General features: G+C 45.4%; 1 protein-coding gene across 1 annotated transcript; it reads right to left on the bottom strand.

Moving 5' to 3' along the window:
- Positions 1-549: 549 nt before the first annotated feature.
- On the bottom strand, positions 550-13,741 carry CLEC17A (C-type lectin domain containing 17A). The gene is made up of 11 exons (XM_067730182.1): positions 13,543-13,741; positions 11,538-11,570; positions 11,405-11,455; positions 11,280-11,321; positions 11,064-11,105; positions 10,294-10,434; positions 10,146-10,208; positions 8,013-8,108; positions 7,651-7,802; positions 4,255-4,364; positions 550-1,762 (listed from the first exon to the last, which is right to left on the bottom strand). The coding sequence occupies exons 1-11, from the start codon at positions 13,739-13,741 to the stop codon at positions 1,630-1,632; spliced, it is 1,062 nt and encodes a 353-aa protein (XP_067586283.1). The 3' UTR covers positions 550-1,629.
- Positions 13,742-14,159: the final 418 nt, after the last annotated feature.

Below are 14,159 nucleotides of genomic sequence, written 5' to 3'. Positions count from 1 at the left end.
GTTGAATTGTGCACCCCCCTCCCAAAATTCACATGTTAAAGCCTTAACCCCCAGCCCACATAACCTCAGAATGTGGAGACTTTGGAGATAAAGTGTCCAAAGAGGTAATTAAATTAAATCATGTCATCAGGATGGGCTCTAATCCAATATGTCTGGTGTCCTTAAAAGAAGAAGACAATGGGAATTCCCTGGTGGTCCAGCGGTTAGGACTCCTCACTTTCACTGCAGGGGCCCAGGTTCAATCCCTGGTCGGGGAACTAAGATCCCTCAAGCCGTGCCGTGCGGCCAAAAATAAATAAATATTTTTTAGAAAAAAAGAAGATGAGATTATGACACAGACACTTACAAAGGGAAAACCACGTGAAGACACAGAGAGAAGACAGCCCATCTACAAGCCAAGGAGAGAGAGCTCACCAGAAACCAGCCACGCCAACACCTTGATCTCAGACTTCCATCCTCCAGAAATGCGAGACAATGCATTTCTGTTGTTTAAGCCAGTTGATGGCATTTTATTATGGCAGCCCCAGCAAACTGGCACAGTGGGCAAGGACCACACAATGAACTGGCATTTTGAGAAGCTTTAACATAACTCATAAGTCAAGTGAATTCCTTCATCAAAGAGCTTTACAGACCAACAAACAGCCTAAAGGCACATGTGGGTAGATATCGCCATTGTCCTGAGGATCTGACCAAGACGTGGCCTGCCACACTGGATGATTCAGCTGGTCTGTCTTTCTAGAAGTTCCATGTCTTGGCAGAGGTCTGATGCCACCACTTAGCTTGGGCAGACCTCACCCAGGACATCGAAAAAGCTTCATGTCAGGAATAATTTTGCCCCACCTGCTTCCCAGAAGCTGGTCCGCATCAAGTAGGCAGTAAGGGATCCCAGTCCCAGCATATCATGGTCCAGAGGAGCCAGGGTATTTTCTGTTCCAGCTCAATCAGTGCCAGACCTGGAGCTCCCAGAATCAGTATCATTTCCTAAGAGCCAGGGACTTGGTGACTTTCCTCCAGACCCCAGAACTGGGAGACCATTACCAAGACCTGGTGTCTCTCCAGCTCACCATCCGCTATAGACTGAGTTTTATGTCCCCCCCCCAAAAAAAACTCATATGTTAAATTCCAACCCCCAATGTGATGCTATTAGGAGGTTGGGACTTTGGGAGTGATTAGGTCATGGAGGTGGAGCCCTCATTAATGGGATTAGTGTCTTTATAAAAGGGACCGCAGAGAGCTCTCGCCCCTCTCAGGATGTGAGGACTCGGTGAGAAGATGGCATCTATGAACCAGGAAGCAGGTCGTCACTAAACACTGAATCTCCCTGAGCCTTGATCCTGGGCTTACGAGCTTCCAGAACTTTGAGAAATAAATGTCTGTTATTTATAAGCCATCCACTCTACAGTATTCTGTTACAGCAGGCTGAACAGACTAAGACACCATCCAACTGAACAAGCCCTCACGTCCTTGCCCTAGAAACGATCTGACTTGCACCCCAGGGAACTCGCTACATCCAGGCTGCTGGTTCCATCTTGGGCACGTCCACATCAGTTCTCAGAGGGCAGGAGGTTCTCATGTCCAAAAGCCAAGGGGTACCGGGTACGGACCCCCACCCAACCTCAGCTCTTGGGTTCAACAGGAACATTTCCGCTCACAAATCCAATATGTAGTTTTGTCGCAAGAGAGGTCATTCCAGGTGCCACCTTTGTTCATGCTGGCACAGTCCTCATCATGGAGGTTGTTGGGTTCCTGTGGGTCCCAAAAGCTGGATAAAGGAAAAAGTGCATATAGGGAGGGATGAATAGGTGGAGCACAGGGGGTTTTTCAGGGCAGTGAAACTATTATTCTATATGATACTGTGATGGTAGATACATGACATCATGCATTTGTCAAAACCCATAGAATGTACAGCACAAAGAGCGAACCCTAATGTAAACTATGGACTTTAGTCCATAATAATGTATCTATATTGGTTCATCATTTGTAACAAATGCACCACACTAATGCAAGGTGTTAATAATAGAAAAAAAAGTGTGAGGGACAGAATGAATATGGGAACTACTTCTCTGTACCTTCTTCTCAATTTTTCTGTAAATCTAAAACTGCTCTAAAAAATAAAGTCTGACTCAGACATAAAAAAAGAATGAAATTTTGCCATTTGCAACAACATGCATGGACTTGGAGGGTATTGTGCTGAGTGAAATAAGTCAGACAGGAAAAGACAAATACTATATGATATCACTTATATGTGGAATCTAATAAATACAACTAACTAGTGAATACAACAACAAAGAAACAGACTCACAGATATAGAGAACCAACTAGTGGTTACAAGTGGGGAGAGGAAAGTGGGGAGGGGCAATACAGGGGTAGGAGAGAAAGAGGTACAAGTCATTAGGTATAAATAAGCTACAAGGATATATTTTACAACACAGGGAATATAGCCAATATTTTATAATAACTATAAATGGAGTATAACCTTTAAAAATTGTGAATCACTATATTATACCCCTGTGACTTATATAATACTGTACATCAACTATACTTCAATTAAAAATAATAATAAAAGAAAACAGAAAAAAGAATAAAGTTTATTAATTAAAAAAAAAAAGACTATCGGAAAAAAAAGAAAAAGAAAGGCCTTCATTGTTCAGGGCTCTTTCTGCCATCCAAATCTTTTCTCAGCCTTTCAGAATTACCTAAACATGCTGCATGATCCCCTTCACCCCAGCAGCTTGTCTGTTCTAACTCAGCCTCACCACCTGTTCACCAGAAATTCTCCCAGCCCCTGAATCAGTTTCCTGCATCTGGTCAGTTTCTGCTTCCTCTTCCAAAGAACACTTCTGTTATACCACGTTCCTCCCAACCTTCCAGGTATTGTAATGTCTTAGGTCATGTTCCCTTAAAGCAGAGCCAGATTTGGCAATTCGGGTGCAGAGGATTTATTAAGGGCTGTTCTCAGGAGATAGGGAGTGAGAGAAACAGGATGTGGCAGCAGATAGAATTGAGCAAGGATGTAGGTTCAGCCTGATCTAGCCTCAGCCTGATCCCACAGGAAACTCTGAAATTTGAATAGCACCACAGAGTTATTCCAACTTGAAACAAGGGGTCCAGGCTTCTCTTAACTGGTCACTGTCTGTGGCATGACCCCAATGGGAGTGGAGTAACCTCCTAGCTGAACAGGCTTCCATTCAGCTGAAGCCAACTCTCTGGAGAAAGCATAACTGTGAACTTTTAGCAGTCAATGCCCCCTGCTGGAGGGAGCCCTCACCAGCCCCATGAAGGGATATGAGCTGAGCACCTGCAGTGCCACACCATGCCATGACATCTCAATTTGCAGAGCTCTGCCTCCTTCCAGGAATCTTTAATAAAAAATAAAATCCCCAGACAAAACACTAATATCTCTAATATAGAAAGAGCTCCTAGAGATCAGTAAGAAAAAGACCAAAACCACAATATAAAAAAATACACAAAAGATATGAATAGATAATTCACAGAAAAGTTAATACATGTGGCTATTAAACATATGAAAATACACCCAACCTCAGGGATAAGAGAAATGCAAATTAATACTACACTGGGTTCCCATTTTTCACCTACATATAAACCAACAAAATTCCCAAAGTTTGATGAATGTGTGGGCAAAAAATTATAGTCAAGCTGGTGAGAGAATAAATTGGTATAACCAGTATGGGGGACAATTTGTTAATATTTATTTAAAATACAAATACATACACTCCTTGAGAAAGTAAAGCATAATGGCTAAGAGCATAGAGTTTTAAGCCAGGTTGGGTGGCACTGCCACCTGCTAGCTGTCTGACCTTGGGAAGGTTGCTTAACCTCTCTGTGCCTCATTTTCTATACCTTCAAAATGGAGATAATGGTACTCACTTTACAGAATTATTAAGAAGATTAAATAAATGAGCTAATATAAAGAGTGCCCAAAAAATGAGATCCTGTTCATCCTTTTAGCAAATCAAAATCTTCCTCTCCCTCTTGCCCTATAGCCATGCCTCCTTTTCCTTTTTCTCCCCCCAACCATTGGTCTGGGGACTTGATATGTTTGAGCAGTTGTGCTAAAGGTTGAGATGTTTCAATGGAGGAAAAATTAAAGTACAGGCACCAGAAGTCCTATCAGAAAAAAAAGCACCCTTGTGCCTCCCAGTCCAGCTCAGCCTGGAATTCTAAAGAATCTGCTGGTTTGGACTTCACAAGGACTTACAAGGAAGAGAGATCCCAAGAGCCCTGGATACTTGCCTGAAAGTGATGGGTGACCCATCCAGCCACCTCCAGTCCCCTTCACGGTTTTTGTCGTTCAGCCCTAACCAGTATACCCGAGGAGAGCCATGAGCCTTGGCCACAAAGTTCTGCAAGTACAAACTTCATTCAGCCATCAGTTCTTCTACACACCCTCTGCTCTGTCCCACACACTTTTAGGGCTTGTGAGTGCCACCCCAATACCCTTCCCAGTCCCCATGGCCTGCAGAACAAGATCAACGCATTCCTCCCACTTGAGCATGTTCAGTGGTAAGAGTCATGCCACCTTCTTGCAAAACCTATGAACCACTCTGTGCCTCAGTTTCCACCTCTGTAAAATGGGATAATAGTAGCTACCTCCTCATAGAGTTATTGAGAGGGTTGACTGAATTAGTATGCATAAAGAGCTTGAAAGAGTGTCTGACATGCAGTAAGTACTATGACATCTTAACATTTAACATTATACAATTTAAGGAACATTTTAATAATAATAAGTGATATCTTGATTTCCCTGGTACTTTCACGCCACCCTGCAGTCCTCATCTGCATCCAGGCAGAAGAACTTGGGTGGCGGGGGAAGGAAAGGAATGGGGATTCCTGGCTTTTATATTTCCAAAGCCCAGGCCTTTGGGAGAAAAGAAAGGACTTGGGCAAGATACAAAAGATTAGGAAGAAAATGAAAATATCATGATTTAAAGCAACTCCTCTCCAGGCAAACTGATCTATGGTAAGGGAAACCAGATAAGTAGTTCCCTAGGGTGGGGGTGGCGTGACTGGGAAAGGGGCATGAAAGAACTCCCTGGGTGGTAGAAACATTGTAAATCTTGACTGGGTTGACAGTTACACAGGTGTATACATATGCCAAAACTCAGTGAATGTACACTTAAGATCTGTGCATTTTACTGTATGCAAATCATATCTCATTCACTCAACCTTATTCAAGACCAAGATTCCCTAAAAGGTAGAGAGGAAAGATTGCAATATGAAGGAAATTATGGAGATGTAGACATGGTGGGTGCCAGAAAGAGGGCTCTGCATTTCATTCCCTGGTAGAGTCCGAGGTGATGGCCAAAACCTCAGATGGGTATGAAAACTCTAAAAAGTAGAGTGTACCTCGACCCTGTTGCCTGGGTAAAGCCCCAGAGAAGTATCAGGAAACCAGAAAGAGAAAAGAGCTGCTTGGTCCATCAAATTAGAATAGTGCCTAGCACATAGTAGGTGCTCAAAAATTGTTCGTTGAATTAATAAGTTAATAAGTGATCTACACACTTTGCACAGATATCTCATTTGAACTTCATTATGACCTACTGAAGCAAGGATTGTTAACCCCATTTTATAGATGAGAAAATTGAGGCAGAGAGAAGTTAAGTAATTTGTCCAGGATCATTCATCCAGTGGATGCCCCAGTGGATACCAGCTTGGAGTAAAGACCTTGAGGACCAGACATGTACTACCCTCTGCCTTGACCCCATATAAGCTGTTCCTACTTAGAAGAAAGATAGAAGATCTCAACTGACAGATAAAATTTCCACCCTCCTGGTATAATGGGAGCTCAAAAGAGGCAGGAAATGAGTTATTTAAAAAAAACAAAGTTATATTTGTTATGCACCTGAGTTTAGGGAGTATGACTTATACCTCCCCATCATCTTATTACATCTAATTAAATTACATCATCTAATTTAATCTCAAAAAAACCCCCTCTGTACTACCTACTCATACAAATGATGCTATGAAACAGAAAGATTTTTTTAAAATAGAGGGAAAAAAATAGGATGGTAGGCCTAAATCTAACCAAATCAATAATTACATTAAATGTAAATGGTCTTAAAACACCAATTAAAAGCCAGAGATTGTCAGATTGAATTTAAAATATATATGTAAGACCCCACTATATGCTATCTACAAGAAAACTACTTTTTTTTTTTTTTTTTTTTTTTTGCAGTACACGGGCCTCTCACTGCTGTGGCCTCTCCCATTGCAGAACACAGGCTCCAGATGCACAGGCCCAGTGGCCATGGCTCACGGGCCCAGCCACTCCGTGGCATGTGGGATCCTCCCGGACCAGGGCATGAACCTGCGTCCCCTGCATCAGCAGGCGGATCCCCAACCACTGCACCACCAGGGAAGCCAGAAATCTACTTTTAAAATAATGACATAGACAGGTTAAAAATAAAAGGATGGGAAAAGATAAACCATGCAAACACTAATCAAATAGTGCTATGAAGCTTATGGCCAAGAACATGGACTTTGAAACCAGCTTCCTGGGCTCAGATCCTAGCTCTGACACTTACTAGTTGTAATAAGCAAGTTGCTTAAGTGAAATATGCCTCAGTTTCCTCATCTGTGAAGTACTGATATGTAATGATATATACTGTGTACAAATGGTCTTACCACCTAGCTTTGGTAGTGTTAAGTCATTAAAGTTATTTACACATATTCCAATTCTCCTTCTACATAAACATTGATGAAACCATCTTTCCCTGCATCTTAAAGCATAGCAGTGCCCATGGGACTTTCTTTGTGAGTGCACATAGGTAGAAGTTTTAAAAGTCAGTGTATGACTTGCCTCATACACTTCCATCATTGAGCTATAGGGACTGTCTGTTACTTCAGCATAACATAACGTCTCCTGACTCACACACTAATTTATAGAGCTGTTGTTAGAATTATGTGAATGCATGTAAGATGTTTAGAATACAGCCTAGAGAATAGAAAGTGCTACCTAAGAGATAGCCATTATATTATATCTCCATGTTAGAGGGAAAACTGAGACTCAGAGAGGATAAGTAAACACAATCAGGATTTGAACTCAAGCAAAGCATACCCCCTTAACCTTCATATTAAAAGTTTTAGTGGGGACTTCCATGGTGGCGCAGTGGTTAAGAATCTGCCTGCCAATGCAGGGGACACAGGTTAGATCCCTGGTCCGGGAAGATCCCACATGCCATGGAGCAGCTAAGCCCGTGCACCACAACTACTAAGCCTGCGCTCTAGAGCCCATGAGCCACAACTACTGAAGCCCACATATTCTAGGGTCCGTGTGCTGCAACTACTGAGCCTGTGTGCTGCAACTACTGAAGCCCGCATGCCTAGAGCCCATGCTCTGCAAGGGAAGCCACTGCAATGAGAAGCCTGCACACCACAACGAAGAGTAGCCCCTGCTTGCCGCAACTACAGAAACCCCATGTGCAGCAATGAGGACCCAACATAGCCAAAAATATTTTTTAATTAAAAATAAATTTAAAAAATAAAACATATTATTAAAAAAGAAAAAGTTTTAGTGACTCAAAAGCAATTCCAATTTCTCTACATCCAGGCCTGGGAAGGATATTTAAATCCTAGAAGAGAGGCAGGCTGGCCCTGCTGGTTCTCAAGGGCTTGGTAGGGACAGCTCACCTGCTCAGCAAAGTTACTGATGATGACCAAGTGAGAGTAATTCTCCTGGCAGAACTTCCTGGCTTCATCCCATGACTTGGTGCTTGGAGAGAAGTAGTAACACTTACCCTGAAAAGGGAGCCAGCCCTCAGGGCAGGTGACCCTGGTACAGTCTGGGGACAGGATAGGATTCTGTCAGAGTGGGCCCAGAACCAGAGTAATGTACATAGTATGCCATGTACAGTTGTGCAGGCTATGCACTGCTCCACTCCAGGTGGGCACCACTCACATAGATTACACTGAGAATCACTTCCATGGATTTATGCAGTGTAGCAGCTCTGCCATGTCCCCCATCTCAGGGAAGTTCCCCAAGTCCCACTCACCTAATAAGCCCCGAAGTTCCAGCAGGGACTGGTTGGTGTCAGCTCTTACTCGTTCAATGTCCTTCTTCAGGCCGGCTAGCCCCGCCATGCCAGTCACTGTCAGCAGGGATGGGCTGTAGGGTTAGAGACCCAAACCCCCACCTACCCACCTACCCATCACTGACTGCAGACACACCAGAGAACAGCAAGAGCTGTGTTCCCCCACTGCACCCATGTTCTACTGGGTGGTGGTAAAACTCAAAAACACATGCTCAGTGCCCAAGAAGAGCCCTAATGTGACTCCAAGGAGAGATTAATCCCTGAGGCATGGGGAAGAGTAAAGATGGTGGGCTTCTTGCTGGAGGTGGGTTTTAAAGGAAAATGGTGATTCCGTATCTCTAAGGGGATGGGGAGGCTCAGTAGGCAGGAGACACCTTGGAAGCAAAGGTCCAGAGACAAGCATGTTGGGAAAGACTGGTGCAGTAGAGGTCAAGCAGAACCTCACAGGAGCTTGAGCTCAAAGTGGGAAGAGGTCTGGTGTCTGGGTCCTTAAATGCAAAGCTAAAGGTTTTGTGTTGGACTCCGGGCAGTGAGAAGCCATTGATGGGTTTTGACTGGAAGAGTGGCTTGGTCTGAAGTGTGGGGTGAAGGATTGTGGAATGGAGCAATTTTCAGACTTCAGGAATCATACTGAAAGCCTCTTCTACAACTAATGTATGTGTTCCCACTACTTTCACACAGATTTGCCCTCTCCCAATACTCCCCAGGGCCACCACTAGATGGCCCTTCAGTTGGACAAGACAGAAATCTTAGATAGAGAGATGATAGACAGACAGATAGATAACATATATGTTATCCTTGACACTCTTCCCTCTCACTCACCACCATTCCCACTCACTCATCCCCAGTCTGGTCAATTTTACCTCCTAAATCTTTCCACTCCACCTACTACTCTTCATCCCCACAACCACAACTCTTATCCAAGCATCCATCATCTCTCAATTACCCAATTTCACCATTCTCCTCCCTTGTACTTATGTCGCCTCCTACCACAGGGCCTTTGCACATGCCTAAGACCCTGAACTCCTTACCAAGTTAACTCCTCTCCCTTCACACAGCTATAGTACCATTTCCCTAGCGAAACTCTATATGACACTCTCAAAGATAAGGTCAAGACCCCTTGTTAGATTTTTTCATAGAATTGCCTTCCTCTTCCTTTGGACTATTCATCAAAACTTGGAATTTTACCCTCATTTGGATGATAATTTGGTAAATGGCTGTCTATGCTTGTACTGTCCAACAGAAACAAGATGTGAACCACATAGGTAATTTTAAATTTTCTAGTGTTTTAAAAGTCAAAAGAAAGTAAAATTAATTTGAATGCCATTTTTGTTTATCTCAATATATCCAAAATATTAGCATTTCAGTGTATAATCAATATTAAAGATTATCATTATTATTGATATATTTGACATTATTTTGTAGCAAATCTTTGACATATGTATCTTTTGGTTGGGTTTTTTGGTTTGTTTTGTGGTTTTGGTTTTTTTGTTTTGGCCGTGCCACGTGGCTTGTAGGATCTTAGTTCCCCAAGCAGGATCAAACCCGGGCCCAAGGCAGTGAAAGCGCTGAGTCCTAACCACTGGACCTCCAGGGAATTCCCATGAAATCTGTATGTATTTTTTTTTAAGATTTTTTTCGATGTGGACCATTTTCAAAGTATTGAATTTGTTACACTATTGCTTCTGTTTTACATTTTTGTTTTTTTGGCTGCGAGGCATGTGGAATCTTAGTTTCCCGACCAGGGATGGAACCCGCACTCCCTGCACTAGAAGGCGAAGTCTTAACCACGGGACTGCCAGGGAAGCCCCCCGTATGTATTTTAGGCTTACAGTATATCTCAATCCAAAATGACCACATTTCAAGTGCTCAACAACCACAGTGACTCATGGTCGCCATATTGGACAGTGGAGGTCTAGACACACACACACACACACACTCCACAGGGACAGGGACTATGTCTGATGTGTTCACCATCTTACCCACCCACCCCCCACCCTGCTACCTAGCACAGTGCCTAGCAAAGATGGCATTGGGGTTGGTCATGTTCGTGCTCAATACGCATGGTTTGAAGGGATGATTGAAAGCACTCACCATTTGCTCGCCATGCCATCTGCTGAAAGGTTAACATCCTCAGCTCTTCCACCACCTCCCGGTCTATGAGAAGGAGTCCAGCTTGAGCCCAAGTCCTCCCATACCCCTTCCCCAATTTCTCTGCATGCCCCATCCTCACCTTACTCACATTTAATCAGGGTAACAGCCAGACCAGTGCAGCCCATGAGCAGTGACACCACCACCAGCAGACACACGTACACCATCAGTCTCTCCTCCTGGTAACACCTAAGACCTCCGGCCTTCTGACTGATCCAGGGCACTGGAGTGGCTGGGGGGAAGAGATGGGGACAGAGAGACTGATGCTGGTGCTTCAGATAGTGAGGAATGGACCCTTGAGCTTTCCTCCAAGAGCAGGGGGGGCAAATGACTATGGTCATGACTATATCACCAGGTGGGGTCAGCAAGAGAATATCAGGGAGAGAAAATGCTAAAGAAGCCCAGAGCATTTGTGGAATATACAATACGCCACACATTCTGTCACACCCTTATTATTTTACTGGCTCCTCCCCCTTATGACGTAGATATAAATAGTATTCCCATTTTGCAAATAAGTGAACTGAGGGCTTGGAGAGGTCATGCATAACTTGGACCCAGCTCTTCTCTTAACATTTAGGATGCACTCCAGCAGCCCCTGCCCAAGCTGCTCCCCGGTGGCCCAAGCTGTGGACCCTTGCATGTGGGGCAGAGAACATTTCCCATAACTTATAGGCAAGCGGGAGGTAGGGCTTGAAGAGTACCTGGTGGATATCCTGGGTCCCTGGGGGTCTGGTTTAGACTCAGAAAGGAGGAGCTTCTGAAAGGAAATGTTTCTCTACGAGGGTCTCACTCCAGAGCTATAGGTCTCAAATACACTGGCCACCATGAGAGGGGAGATAGAGGTAAACCTAAAGGACTTACTGGCTATAGGCAGCTGGGATGGAGGATGTACAAGATCAGTGCCTGGGAGAAAGGCAAGAGAGGTTTATTCAGAAGTCACTGAAACACTTCGTCTTCCAAGATCAACAACCTCCCCCCAAGCCCTCTGATTTGTTCTTTGGTCAGAATTGGGGGACTGGAGGGAGGACTTCCAAGTGTCCGCTCTCAGGCTTCGTAATGGGTATTCCCACTGCTCACCCAGTTGAGGAGTTGTGCAGGTGACAGGGGTGAGGTTCAGGCCTGGAAGGGGTCAGAAAGACAACAGTCATGCAGAGCAGGGCTTCAGCCAAGTGAACAGGAAGGTCCCAGCCCTAGATGCTCACCTGTGTTCTTCAGGAGCTTGCAGGGAAGTGGGGGGTTCTCTGTTTTCTTTCCTGAGGAGGAAGGAATGGTTGCTCAGGCCCAGATCAGGATAAAGCCAGCACTGGGTCTCCTGTACCCCCAGCCCCAGCTCACCTGCCCTTGGAGGCCTTGGTGGAGCCGTCCAACCTGGCGAAGAGAAGCTCAGCATTACAGCCGGTCCAAGGATGGGAATGAGGTGGAAAGGCAGTGATGGAAACAGGATTGACATGTACGCACTGTTATATTTCAAATAGATGACTGGGACTTCCCTGGTGGTGCAGTGGTTAAGAATCCACCTTCCAATGCAGGGGGCGCTGGTTTGATCCCTGGTTGGGGAACTAAGATCCCACATGCCGTGGGGCAACTAAGCCTGCGTACTGCAACTACTGAGCCCGCACCCTCTGGAGCCCATGCGCCACAAATAGAGAGGCCACGCACTGCAACTACTGAACCCACGTTCTCTAGAGCCTGCATGCCACAACTAGAGAGAGGCCTGTACGCTGCAATGAAGAGCCCGCACACCACAAGGAAGATCCCGCAGGCCACAACTAAGACCCAGTGCAGTCAAATAAATAAATAAATATTTTCAAATAAATAAATAAAAATAAAATAGATGACCAGCAAGGACCTATTGTAAAATTAATTAATTTATTATTTTTTTTTAAAAAAGAGGGACTTCCCAAGCGGTCCAGTGGTTAGGACTCTGCACTTCCACTGCTGGGGGCACAGGTTCAATCCCTGGTCAGGGAACTAAGATCCCGCATGCCGCATAGTGTGGCCAAAAAAAAGAAAAAAGAAACAGGATTGAGATTGCAATGGAGGGTTAGGGATGGGGTTGTGCATGAGAATGGAATTGGGCTTAGGGATAGGGACAGGATTAAGAAACAGTGACCAACCATCCTGAATGACCCAGGACTTTCCTAATTTTAAAACAGGAAGTCCCACATTCCAAGAAATCTTTCATCTCTGCACAAACTGGGACAGTTGATCCCCCTAAGTTAAAGACACAAGTGAGTTTGGGTATGGGAATAGAGTCAAGGTTAAGGTTGGGATGAGGGTTTGGATTGAGATGATGGGGTTGAAGAAGGGTCAGGGATAGTGATGGACATGGGAGTAGGTTTGTGATTCAGAGTGTAGTTGGGGTGAAGAATGGGGCTGTAGCTGCATTGGGGAATGGGGGAAAAGTTGAGGTTGGGTTGTAGTTGTGTTGGGGCTTGGTGATAGTTTTGATTTGGACAGGAGATGGGTTGGAGATGGGGCTGCATTTGGAGATGGGGGTGGGACCTAAATTTGGGGAAGGGGTGGCCTTGAAGACAGCGATGGGGTGGGTCTTCGGGTTGGGCTTGGGGACCATGCTGGGACCAAGATGGATTTGGAGACGGACAGGCAAAAAGCAGAGCCCAGAGGCTTCCCCTGGTGGGAGTTTACTCAGGGAAACCTCAAAGCCTCCACTGTTTTTTTTTCGTTTGGCCCTGCCACGCAGCTTGCGAGATCTCAGTTCCCCAACCAGGGGTGAAACCCAAGCCATGGCAGTAAAAGCACCCAGTCCCAACCACTGGACCCAAAGCCTCCACTTTTATATACACTTATTGGACTCTTGTTGAGTCCCTGGCCAGGCATGGCCCACCCAAGTCTAAAGGCAAATTTGGGCCCTGGGTGTGAATGCGAAGAGGTTGGAGAGACAACAGTCCACTCACAGCTTCTGAAATACTGGCTTTCATGTCTCGGGGCCTTTGCATCCACCTGTTCTTTTCTGGGCTTCTCTTCTTAACAAACTCCTGTTCATCCCTCAAGTCTCACTCCAATGTCCCCTCATCTGACCCCGAATCCTCCCACTAGTGCAGGCAGACCCCTCAATTACCCTCAGGATTTCCCCAATTTCATAATCCCTCCCCTCTCAGACCTGCTCACCCAAGACTATGCCCAAAACTGCCTCCCCCATCAGACTGAGAGACCCTCAGGTGGACGCATGGATACTCCCACCATCATGGTGCCCAGTATGGGCAGGCTGACCATGTATGTCTGCAGTGCCCAGCTAGTTCCCCCTGGGGAGTCTGTTCCCCAACCTCATCCCTCAAATCACACATCTCTTCACCTGGCCTCTGAGAGGTCCTCTTACCTGGCTTGGGAGGAAGGTCCTTGTACGGTGGTGCCGTGTTCTCATAATCATCATCATCATCCTCTTCTCTGGGCCCTTCCAGAGGAAAGGCAAGTGAGAGCCCAGCCCATTCCCTCCTCTGTCCCTCACACCCTGGTCTCTGGCCCCAAGGTGGGAATACTGTAACCTGGGTCCTGACCACCCCTGGTCCCCAGCCCATGCCTGGCCAGGGCCATACCTGGCAGGTCCCTGCACCCAGAGTTAGTATACAGGGTGCACATGACTGCAGCTAACACAGGAGCCTGAGAAGAAGCAGGCAGAGCTCGACAGCTTCTTCTCCTTGTGTCCTCAACTCAGGTGACTAGGTTTTTTCTCAGTTCCTTTTTTCTTTAAAAGTCAAGAACATGCAAATCTATCTTGAGGGGAACACCACAGACCGCACACACACACACACACACACACACACACTTATTCTTCTCCCCAGTTTGGATTCATGCATAGAAATAACAATGACAACAGCCCCTGCATTTGAGTTCCTACACAGCACCAAGCCCTGGGTGAAAAATAGATAAGCTCCTTCCTTCATGAAACTTCAATCGAGACAGGAGAGACAATAAACCTATAAAGAAATATAGAAA

This window comes from Pseudorca crassidens, chromosome 3, assembly GCF_039906515.1.
Source record: "Pseudorca crassidens isolate mPseCra1 chromosome 3, mPseCra1.hap1, whole genome shotgun sequence".
NCBI classification, from domain to species: Eukaryota; Metazoa; Chordata; class Mammalia; order Artiodactyla; family Delphinidae; genus Pseudorca; species Pseudorca crassidens.
This window is presented reverse-complemented; position numbering and strand designations above follow the sequence as displayed.

Bases quoted from the DNA above. Each gene is read 5' to 3' on its own strand.
- CLEC17A (XM_067730182.1), bottom strand. From the start codon at position 13,741: ATGGGCTGGGGACCAGGGGTGGTCAGGACCCAGGTTACAGTATTCCCA. The intron at 11,106-11,279 runs GTGAGCAGTGGG...CCTTTCTCCCAG, and splicing joins CTGCACAACTCCTCAACTGG to GCACTGATCTTGTACATCCT. The intron at 1,763-4,254 runs GCAAGTATCCAG...TCCTTTATCCAG, and splicing joins GGGTCACCCATCACTTTCAG to CTTTTGGGACCCACAGGAAC.